Source organism: Xiphophorus hellerii, chromosome 16 (assembly GCF_003331165.1).
Source record: "Xiphophorus hellerii strain 12219 chromosome 16, Xiphophorus_hellerii-4.1, whole genome shotgun sequence".
Lineage (NCBI taxonomy): Eukaryota > Metazoa > Chordata > Actinopteri > Cyprinodontiformes > Poeciliidae > Xiphophorus > Xiphophorus hellerii.
The window spans coordinates 9,417,147-9,429,103 of NC_045687.1; the positions used below are offsets into that span (position 1 = coordinate 9,417,147).

Here is an 11,957-nt window from a genome sequence, read left to right on the forward strand (position 1 = left end):
AAACATATGATTTAAGGTCTAAAATGTAAGTATTATTCACAGCAACAAATGCAAAAACTCAAATTTGACACAACATAAACAAAGATTTAAGCAAAAACGCCTAAGAACTGTATGTTTATTTTTTTAATGAAACTAGTCTTCATTGAAGATGGGCATCATCTGTGAAGTGGGTGGTGGGTATGACTCGAAGCTACAGCTTCAACACAACGCCTTAGTGCTCTTGTCTGTCGTAATAGTGAATTCATGGCAGGCAGGATAACAGATGATGGCAGAGGGAGGAGACATTCAGATTCCTGCTCTGAGTACAAAGCTGAGCCTGCAGGAAGGCAGTGGCACTGGGATACTTTGTAATTACGTATCTCTTTCTTTAGAGATCCTGACACAGGAGGAACTCTACGGACCAAGAGCAAATGTGGCTTCTGAAAAACCTGACTGCTGATTTGATCCAAACCTATACGCTTTCAGATTTGATTGTGGAGACACACTGCTTTTCATCCATTCAAAGTGTGCAGCTTTAAACTTTTAAAAGTTTTTTGACATTACTTTGGGCTGCTGCTACAGAAAAGGACATTTGTTGTACATTTCCTTTACAAAGGTAAGTTATTAAAATGTCCAACCTTGCTCAGAAGAATGTTTAAACCTTGCATATATTTTATCTCTAATTAAAGTTAAATGGAGCAAAAGAGCAACAACAGTTGTCTCAATACCAAATAAAACATTGTTATGGGCATTTTTCATTGAGACTCTTGCGCATTTCAAGATCATGTATCAGTGGTTTCCTGTTTGCTTTGCTCATGGTGTTGTCAGGTTATCTGTGCTGTTGATCCAGAGACAGATGGATGTTGGTTTTGTCTGGTTTGTGTTGACTGTCATCCTTTTTGTTGTTGATATGACAATTTTCAGGAAGGTGAGGAATGCAAGAACAAATGGTATGTAAGGGAAGGCTCTACATTTCTCCAGCATAAAATGTAAAATACAAAACCAGAGCTTGATAATTCAAACCAGGTTTAATTTTAGTCAAAGTGCCCTTATCAAAATACACCCCTGACGGGACACCAAAGAGAATTTGATTTTGGGTCCATCAGTCAGCACAACATGATCAATATTACCTTTATACATCCATGTTTAAACATTTCTGCATGTCTAATGTAACCATTATCACACTTTACAGTTTTAAAGTTTTACTGCCCATGCTGTTATTTACATTCTTTACATTCATGTTTTGTGTTGCTTTAACACATTCCTTTTACATCACGTATATATTGATTGTGCTTAAGATGAAATGTAAAAGTTTAAACATATTCAAAGAACATTTTGTTAGTTCTAAGAGAAATGATTTTGTTGAGTCTGGAACTCATACGTTTATACTGTCTCAACAGAGGATAACAATAAACTAGCATAACACAAGTTGATCTCCATCTTGTCCTCTCAGAAGTTGAAGTCAGATGACCTCTGGGAAAGTCAAGCATTTTTCCTAATGTAGACATAAATTGTTTCTTTACTTCTCTGGTTTGGGTGATTGCATTAAGGGGAAAGGTAGAACCTTAATCTTTATGACAACAAAACAGCAAACTCTGAAAAAACGCCCAGTATATCCATTTATAACAAACATTTTAAAAATAAAGGATCACAGTTTTGTTTTCTTTAATCTGTTTGACTTGTGTGATAATTTCAGTTCCTTTGAAGGCCGTTTGTTGGTTTGTAAACGCTTATTTTGCCTTGCATGTCCTCAAGAAACTTATCTCCTTATGCACACTGTCAAAGATTACTGGTTTTGTGATCATTCTTCCTCTTTCTTTCACCATCAGGTTGTCCTCAAATATTCGACTGATTAATGGATAGGACACTGGCAGCATCTCTCACCCTTTTCTTCATCCTTTGCGTGACTACTAAAAAAGCTGGAGCGTCCTCGCGTCTGAAAGCAGGTCGTTGCTCCTACACCTTCATTGTTCCACAGCAAAAAATCACAGGAGCTCTGTGTTTGAACACCCCCTCTTCAATGCCCAACCAATCAGAGGTAGTCGCTCTGCAGTTGGAGCTCAAACGACAGCAGGAACAACTGGAGAAGCTCCAGAGTCAAATGGAGCATGAAGGGTCTCTTGCCGCAGAGGTGAGAGCCTTGCGCAAAGAGAGCAGCAGCATGAATTCCCGTATTGCCCAACTTTACGCCCAGCTGCTGAGTGAAGTCATCCATAAGAAGGACCAGGCTTTGGAGCACCAAAGGTTGGAGAGCCTTCTCCTGAATGCGACAACACATGTGAGCCAAGAGTTGCATAGAATGCAGCATCTTACAATTGGTTGAGATACCGAGCTCATCTTCATGTTTTCTGCTTTTGGCGGGGAACTACAGGCTTTGCAGGTGTCCAGTAGCTACAGGGAACTGGAGAGGAAATATGGAGCACTCACCTCCATGATGAGCTCCCAGAACCAGTTTATCACCAAACTGGAGAAACAGTGCCAGTGCAGGGATTCCAGCCAGCCCTCAGTGGTAAGAAGCATGATATTTTTTTATATGTAACATTTTACTGTCTGAAGGTCAGCAAATAAGCAGGCGTTATTTTGTGTTGGTCTGGACAGGTGTTGACTGAACCCCCAAAAAATCGTAGTAATGAGCATCACAACTACAGCGGTAAGGCCACCATCCTGACAAATGACGTTCAGAGGGACCAGAGTGTTCCTTTACACCAACTGCAAGCAGAAACAGTCGGAGATCAACCCTTCTCTACTATCAGCCCTCCTACTGAACTGCCTTTTGTTGGCTTCCCTGTCACTAAATCCCCAGGTACAACAACATAAAGCACATTTTAGAGCATCTGATTGAACTCCAAACTTTGTGCATAAACACAAACAGGTCTTACTTCTGTCAGAGTTATTTATTTTCTCAGCTAAGAAGCAGAAGCTGATGGGGTCAGTGACCTGCTGATAGAGGTCTTATCTTCTTGGGAAAACCTAAACAATGTCAAACACACCAAGCGTCTGCCAGAACATGGCCTCTATAATGAACACACATTTGTTCCACAGTATTTGCTGGTGTTTTATATTACACATCTAGCAGACAATTGTACAAACTATTTCAAGATTGAGGGGACAGAAAGCGACCACAGCTCTTTTTTTGTTCCCAAGTGTGATAAAAGAGAGGGTAATACTTTATTTGAAGGGGTGTGCATAAGACTAATATTACACTGTCATAAACATGACATAACACCTGTTATGTACATGAATAAGTCTTCATGAATGTTTATGACTGGTGTCATTAAGTGTCTTTTGGTAAATAATGACACTTTTAATGCAAACATGCTTTAAAAGTTGCATTAAAAGTGTCAACTTAGCATTATTTGTTAAATAACTACATTTTTATGCAAAGTTGCATTAAAACGTACATTAAAAGTCAATTAAAAGAATCAACTTTGCATTAAAGTGTCATTATTTACCGAAAGACATTTCATGACAACAGTCTTAAACATTCATAAAGACTTCTTCACGTTCATGACCGTTGTTATGTCATGTTTATGACTGTGTAATGTCAGTCTTATGCACACCCCTTCAAGTAAAGTGTTAGTAAAGAGAATTTGTTGCTACATCCAGTTCATGTGAAAATGCTTGTCATAGTTGCACTTTAGTATTTCACTGTGTGGGAGTTGTTCTTCTGTGTATACATGCAGATTCCTATGTTCACCTTATCAAATTCCCCACGTCCAAGAAGATAAATGGAAGCTGCACAGTGTTTTGATCTACCAACCCCAAGCTTGGATTTTAGTCCACAGAACAGAAACACCAGCACAACTAATCCACAATTGTCTGCAACTAAAACGTCTACAAATTATTCAATAAATATTTAGAGATATACCATTGTCAATTGAAAGAAAAAAAAGATATGATAATTTTTATTTTATGAATAAAAGTGTGATTTTAGTGCAGTTTTTAGCTTTCCCTGAAGCCATCTGACTTCAGCAGGGCTCTAGTAAAGAACAGCAAACCGGTATGGGTTTAGGAACATCAGGCTTATTTTTCTCTCCTCTTGTAATCATACATACATTCTAACCAGACAAAAGGAGAAGCAAAATGGAGGATGCTAATACCGGCTAGCCCTTTTCATACATTTCCAGGTGACTGGTTCTTTCTGTTGCTGTTTTTTCCCTCCCTTTTTCCTCCAATTTCTAAGGTTCTCCTACCTGATGCTTCTCAGCAGTGCTAATTAGCTGTGTTTTTTTAACTCGCGTTTTTATTCCTGGCAATTTGCTCTACTGTCACACATTGTCATTTTCCGTGAAAGCTTGTTTAAATTCACTATGGAAAAAAGTGCTAAAACTGCCATCCTGCTTCTTGTGAAGAAATGTGTTAATATGATAAAAAAAATTCTTAAGAAAAGTACAAATGATGATATGAAAAGTAAAAGTAAAAATATGAAAATATAAACAAAATTAGAGTCGCAAGCGACGTCGGGCGGCCCTCGCAGGTCAGCACCTGAATATGATGAAGCCCCCAAACAGCCCCTTCTTTAGTGGGGCAGAATCGTAATAATAATAAGAAACAGTACGATTACAATAGGCCTGCTCGGGCCTAAAAATGTCAGAGCAGTAGCAGGCGAAGGTGTGAACAGCACCCCAGTGAAAAGTGTTCACCCAAAACTAATATTCAAAATTAAACCTAGTGCAACCAGTTGACTAATTAGTAAGGAGAAATAACATGTGTGCAATTTCATTTCAGGATGAAAATAGTTATCTTGTAAAGGTCTCAGAGGATTGTTAGAAAAGAAGTTTAAAACAGGGTTAGTTCATATAATAAACATTTGAAGTTTCCCTAATCTGATGAACAAGGAGAGCAATAATTAGAGAAGCAGTAAATATGCCAGTGTTAAATTTAAATTTGGCTCTAAAAGTTTTAATGTGGAGGGACTGCATTGATCTGAACAATTCAGATTTGTACTTGTATACAATTTAGAAAACCATATACTATTTTCCCTTTATTTCACAAACACACCACTTTCTGTTGGCCAGTCACATATCGGAATTAAACACATGATGAATTATTGTGCAAGGTATTCTAACAGCATTATATTGGTTGCATACAGTACATCTCTTTTGTTTAGGGCCATGGCGGGACTGCCAGCATGTTCTGGATTCAGGCGAGACCACCAGTGGGATTTACCTGATTCATCTTCAGAGTGCCAACCGACTCTTTCAGGCCTGGTGTGAGCAGAGTCAGGCTCAGGGTGGGTGGACTGTCATTCAGAGGAGACAGGATGGGTCAGTCAACTTCTTCAGGACTTGGGAGCAGTATAAGGTAACACCAAACAACTTTGAAGTCTGAAAAACACAACAAGGCTGAGAAATTTTACAGTTTAGAACAACAACCACATAGATAGATAGATAAACAGAGTGACAAACAATAGATCAATCGATCGATTGATCGACAGACAGATGTATTAGTAGTGAGTCATTTAGGAGGTGTATTAGATTACTTACTTAAGTAAAAGTTATAGAAATTGACCCTAATTGTTTTGCATTGCGTTGTTACAGCAAGGCTTTGGAAACCTAAATGGTGAGTACTGGCTTGGCCTGGAACACCTCTACTGGCTGACTCAGCAGGCCAAGTACAAACTCCGGGTGGTCTTAGAAGATTGGCAGGACCGGCAGGTGTTTGCTGAATATGACAGCTTCCACCTGGAACCGGAGAACGACTGGTACCGCCTGCGCTTGGGACAATACCATGGCAATGCAGGAGACTCCCTGTCATGGCACAACAACAAGGCCTTCACCACTCTGGACCGCGACAAGGACAGCTATCCAGGTTTGTCCCCATCTTGTCTCTGTCCAGCAGTTTTCTGAAATGATTTGACCTTTTGTGTCAATAACTGTGTTTCTCGCATCATCAGGTAACTGCGCTCATTACCAGAAAGGAGGCTGGTGGTATCACATGTGCGCACACTCCAATCTGAACGGCGTGTGGTATCGGGGTGGACACTATCGAAGCCGCTACCAAGATGGGGTCTACTGGGCTGAGTTCCATGGAGGGTCCTACTCCCTGAAGAAAGTTTCCATGATGATCAAACCCACATAGCTGCATTACTGCAGGAACTCTCCAGGATAACACTGACAAGGATAAAGAAGATGCAGAGAAAGTGAAACATTATGAATAAAATGTATAGTTATAGAAATGTTTTAACACAGATGCCTTAATTGATATAAATCATTGAGTTACAAATGATGACTAAGTCATGAGTGTGACTCAGATATTTCCTTCTCTCTCTGCTCAGATATAGCTGACTCAAGTTTTTGAAAGAGGCTGCACTCAAAGCAAAAACACTTTTCCTACATTGCTGCTTGTGGACTTAAACAATTTTCTCTGACTCCCTGATCTCTCTGTGGTTGTTTGACATTTTTGGTGTTATTGCCTCAGCTCTACGCGGAGGTTTGGTTGATCAGAATGTGTTCAATGATGCAGCTACAGAATGTGGTTAGAATATTTTTTGATATTTTTACACATTAGATCATTCTTCCTCTGTCTCTTTTTAAAACTGTTGCTTCTCTCTTGGTCAGTCTTATAATTGCATTGTGTGCCCTTCTTTCTATAGTCCTTCTCTCTACATGCCCTTCTCTCTGTAGTCATCTCTGGTTTTATTGTTACATGGAGACAGTTTGTTGATTTCATGCCACATCACCAGATTTCTTATTTCTGTTGGCTACTATTAGTGGTCAGTGATTCACTCCAGTTTTATCAAAAGGATTCTGTATGATGTTATCTAGTATGTATCAACACAGTCATTGGATTAGCATTTAGAAAACAGTTTGGACCTTCAGATATCATGGAAATCTTAAAGCAAAGAAAGTTTTACATCTTGGCAATAGCATTAGTCTCTTAAAGTAAGCTATAAAGCTTTGACTGGCCAGCTTGTTCAATCATTTACAAGAGAAGGCACTATTGATCAAAACCTATATTGCACTTGTTTCTTAAAAATAAACACAATAAAAAATGCTTTGACGTCCACTCAAAGGTTGGGAACTCTGCAAACTTATTTTACAAATTACGTTTACATCTTTTATATGAAATTTTGTGCCACATGATCTCATTCATCACAGTTTCATCAAACAAAACATCATCAGAAGCTGCACTAAAGGGCGGAGAGAAAAAAGAACGGTTGCACCAGCCTTTCCTGTTTCCTGTGCAATAGGGCGGATTATTTACCCGGTAGTATGCTTTTTTTTTTCCTATAGTAGCTGTTCAACTGTCAGCACATGCTGGGCCAGTTTTTGGCCAGGATTTATCTCATCCAGCTACAAAACCCATCATTCTTTGGATCCTCCCTAAATACTTTTCACCTCCTTCATGAGCTCCCATCCACCTGTGAGCCAGTCCGGCATGCTGCCTCTCGGGATGTTGGGCCTCCTCCTGCTCTCATTTTTACCTTGTGGTGAGTGGAAACAGTGTAGTGAGGTTGTATGATTGCTTTGTACTATTTTAAAGTTTTGTTTATTACTATTTTAGGGATAAGGTTGTGATGTCGAGGTAGATTTTGTTTTAGTTTTCATTATTATCATTTTTTGTTTCAGTTACTCTTTGAGGCAACTGACTACTATCTAGAAATGGAAAATTTTGTTAAAGACAATTAAGCTTAAAGAAATAATTTCTTACAACTTTGGTATTAGATAACTGATGGTTGTGAGAATGAAGTTTTACAAAGTTAATGTCTTTCACTTCTCTGTTCTCTAGGAGTTAAATAGTGTGATTCTAGTGGGAGGGGTAGGTGTTAAATCAGTCATATATCACCTTTCGCTAAACATATAACTTGGGCTTTCTGCAGAAATTGGGTGTGGTGATAAAGTATATTTTACTTTGACTGCACAAGAACATATATCTACAGTTTATAGCTCCAGAAATACATGTTGTATTCAAATGAGACTGCTTTTTGAGTGCTTGAGCTTTCATAAATCAAAAAGAAATGATCTATAAATTTGCCTTTCTTGTGTTAATTGAACTTAAGGAGGTATTTCCTATATTCTCTTGACGGTTGAGGTCACACAAAGGTGACTTGGACAGTTCTAGAACAATAACTTGTTTATTGTAGCCTGCCAAATTAATTTGAGATTTATTTATTTTGTCTGTCAAATGTGCATGTCTGTATCGTTTAAACCAAAATGAATATCAGAATTTGCACCTTTTCCGTCACTTTTAGAAAAGGTGGCAGAAGAGGTGCAACATAACCAATACCACCAGAGGGCAGAAAATACTACTTCATATAATTATTTCTGTATCAACAGGGGCTGACCTCACCTGCACCCCGATGACTATCCTGACCTTGGATGCTCCTGTAATCATAGAAAATGGAACACAACTTTATGCAAGTTGCAACACCACAGAAATAGATTTCGAGGAGATGAGCCTATGCCTTGGAAAAACATGCTGTAAAAATACGCAAAAGGATCATGTTGTCTCCTGTGTTGCATTAGTGTCAGACTCTGAAATGAGGGCAGAGTGCAGAATAAAGCTAAATGAAACCCTTGAATGCAGTGAAGACCTTGACATCACCGTATACAGTAAGTTTCTTGTCAATTAGAGACAAAAGCCTTGCATTATTATTATTATTATTATTATTATTATTATTATTATTATTATTATTATTATTATTATTATTATTATTATTGTTATTATTATTATTTTATAGAGAACCCAAAGGTTATGCTCTCTATGAGGAATGGAAATGCAAAGCAGGCAGATTACGAACTACACTGTGATGTCTTTGATGTTGCCCCTGCTCAAAACATCTCTGTCACGTGGTACAGAAATAACAAAACCTTTAAGTCCTTTATGGATTCGATTGAAGAGCCAGAAAAAAATTCTTACATACTGGGCGTCAACATCAGCCGGGAAGAGAGATTTGCTGAGTTTAGATGTGAAGTTCAACTGAAATTTGGGGAACTAAAACCACAACATCCTGTTATTTCTACAACACATCGTCTCTCAGCACGCTGTGAGTAAAAATGTTGCCTGAAAATAATATTATCTTTTTAAAATGATCGGTTCCAAAAAGCCTTTATTAGAATTTCAACCAACACAAATTTTCACTTGATTTTTGTTTTTCTAGATGCTCCTGTGCTAAGGACAAATTCTAGCAAGATCATCACTATGGCCTGGGGTGGCAATGCAACTTTGCTCTGTGACATAGAGGGGAACCCACCTCCTGTGTATCAGTGGACCATTGATGAACAGCCTATGCTAGAAACCACAAACAGGCTTGACATTACCCAGGTTAACAGCAGTTCAATTTACAGCTGCACAGCTACCAATATTCTGGGAAAAACAACTATGAACATCTTTGTTGACATGGAAGAAAATGACACAACAACAGACCCTCCAGTCATGCCAACCCCTGAGGCATCTGAAAGTATGCTTTCTTACTGATAGTACTGTTAAAGGTTTGTTTCTTATTGTGCACCAAATCAAAGTTATGATTCAAAATTTTGGCTTTTCAATGACAGATTGTGGCTTAACTGTGATGCCCTCCGAAGTTTATGTGAAATATGGAGATTCAGCTTCGATTAATTGCAGCACAACCAGCAAAGACCCTGCTTTAATGAACTGGGAGTTTGCAGTTGGCAAGACTTCTGGTACACCTCCTAGTGTCACTTGGATGATTGAGAAACTAGAAGATTTCACCGTGGAACCTTTCTGCTTCGTCACTCTGGATACTGATGAACAGTGCAAAATGAAACCGAACATCACTCTTTATAGTGAGTACTCACCACGCCTTCTGCTTTTAACTGTTTCAACCTGGAAGCTTTTCCATTCAGTGGTGGAAATATTATAAATTGTACTGTTTTATTTTGTTTTTTGTAGAGCTTCCAGATTCTGTGGCAGTCTCTGCAGCGGGTAATGGTCCAAAGAAAGAAGGCGAAGAGCATCAGCTGCAGTGCCACATTTACAGTGTGGCCCCTGCAAAAAAGCTCTTGGTGAAGTGGCATAAAGATGATAAAACTGTCCTCACTGATTACCTAAAAAGCTCTGATGTGACGCCACTCCCAGAATGCCTTAACGACCCCACTGTGAGACTGTGCAATGTATCATCTATCTATACTTTCACTGTCAAGAAAAGTGACAATGGATCACTTTTCAGATGTGAGGTTGAGTTTCAGTTTGGCCCTGCAGGGCCACTGGTGCCCCCCTCCATGGCGTCAGAACCTTACACTACTGTTGTACACTGTAGGTTCTTCATCGCATTATATTTAGTGTTTCTATACCTACCAAGTAATGTTTAAATGACTGAAATACTATATTTTCTGCAGATAAGCCGACCATCAAAAATTGCCCTGGTTATGTTGGTGTGGAAAATAGCTTCCGCCTGAATGATTTGCCATGTGAAACTGATGGGAACCCTCCACCTGGTATTGAGTGGTATTACAATGGTACACTGATTGATTCATTCAAGGTCCTTACCAGGGCTGAATCTGGGATCTACAAAGCTACAGCGCGTAACTCAATGGGACAGGTTAACACTGATGTTCACATCACAGTTGAATGTGGGTCTACAACATAGAACTACATTTTATTACAATAAAGCCCCCCAAAAAACAAAAAAACAGTTGATTATTTTGAATAGTATTTTTGATGTCTTTTTTACAGATGCCCCCAGACTTTCCTGTCAGATGCTGTATGAGGTTGAAGTAGAAGACACACCGAAACCTTTGTGTAATCCAGAGGGTTTACCTCTCCCTAACATAACTTGGTTTAAAAATGGAAAAGAGCACTTTCCACAGCACTGGAAAAAAAATGAGAGTGGAAACTATTCAGTCAAAGCATTCAACAAACATGGAACAGCTGAGCACATGTTTTATCTGGACATTTTATGTAAGTCAAAACTTTACTCTTTACTTTATGCCCACTGTGGCTGCAAAGAACTTAAACATGATTTGAGAAGTCTTTTATTTTTCTCTCCATTCAATAGATCCCCCAGAGTTCACAGAGCCAGATACAACCACAGGAGTTATTGTAGACGGAAATGTGTCTTTAGTTTGGGAAGCTGACGGGAACCCCAAGCCTGATATCCAATGTAACGACTCGTTAGCAGAGAATGTACGGGCGTCCACTGTGGGGCGCCAGAAGATCATAACCATCACAGGAGCCACGTCTACTAATGCAGGCCGTTACATCTGTGTTGCCACGAATAAAGTTGGGAAAGTGACAAGATCAACCACTCTGCTGTTAAAAGGTATTATTCTGTGCAAGAAAAAATTAAGTAATATTGCTAATGTCACAAAGGATGAAAAAAAAATTATACAAAGAGATGCAAGCTATTGTTTCAGCTATTTTATTTTTTCTTCTTTTGCAGATAAGTCCACTGACCTCTTCCAGCACTGGTGGGTTTTCCTACTTGTCCTGCTAGTCTTCGTGATTTTTTTGGTACTTGGTTTTATACTAAAGGGCCGCAAGAAACATGGACGATATAATTTCCCGTTGCAAGCCAGATTCACTGTAGAGAATGGGACGACAGAAGCGAATGGTGAAAGCTTGAATTGAAGGCAGTTAAGTAGCGTGTAAATAAACGTTATTACTGATTAAAAGAATGATGTGTTAAGTGATGTATGCCTCAAAGATATGTTAGCCAAGAAATTGAGCTTACAATAAACATCTCATGTTATTCTGTTGTGTTTCAGCTTTTAAATAGACTTTTAACTCTTTCATTTCATTGCATTAGTATTTTTTTTCTTTCATTGTTGGTTTTTGAATGTGTTAAAATATGAGACTTTTATCAGCGTACATCTTTCAAAATACTGGATTAAAAAAAATGGAGTAATTAATGCTACTTATTTTAACTTGAAACATTGTATCTCATTGTATCTCTTTCTAAACTCTTCACTGTTCTTCCTGACTTGAACTACTGGCTATTAAAAAGAGACTTTCAACATGCTTGTATCTGCTGGGAGAAGAGGCTGAAGGAAATAGAAATGTAACACTATCCAAGC

General features: G+C 38.7%; 2 protein-coding genes across 2 annotated transcripts; both read left to right on the plus strand.

Moving 5' to 3' along the window:
* Window positions 1-383: 383 nt before the first annotated feature.
* Window positions 384-7,026, plus strand: angptl6 (angiopoietin-like 6). The gene is made up of 7 exons (XM_032587064.1): window positions 384-595; window positions 1,809-2,257; window positions 2,351-2,488; window positions 2,578-2,782; window positions 5,090-5,283; window positions 5,520-5,790; window positions 5,876-7,026. The coding sequence occupies exons 2-7, from the start codon at window positions 1,835-1,837 to the stop codon at window positions 6,058-6,060; spliced, it is 1,416 nt and encodes a 471-aa protein (XP_032442955.1). The 5' UTR covers window positions 384-595; window positions 1,809-1,834; the 3' UTR covers window positions 6,061-7,026.
* A 158-nt stretch (window positions 7,027-7,184) lies between these two features.
* LOC116735290 (hemicentin-1) lies at window positions 7,185-11,897 on the plus strand. The gene is made up of 10 exons (XM_032587057.1): window positions 7,185-7,411; window positions 8,259-8,534; window positions 8,663-8,968; window positions 9,083-9,382; window positions 9,477-9,728; window positions 9,835-10,197; window positions 10,281-10,514; window positions 10,618-10,842; window positions 10,940-11,203; window positions 11,324-11,897. Exons 1-10 carry the CDS (start codon window positions 7,327-7,329, stop codon window positions 11,509-11,511), a joined length of 2,493 nt encoding a protein of 830 aa, XP_032442948.1. The 5' UTR covers window positions 7,185-7,326; the 3' UTR covers window positions 11,512-11,897.
* Window positions 11,898-11,957: the final 60 nt, after the last annotated feature.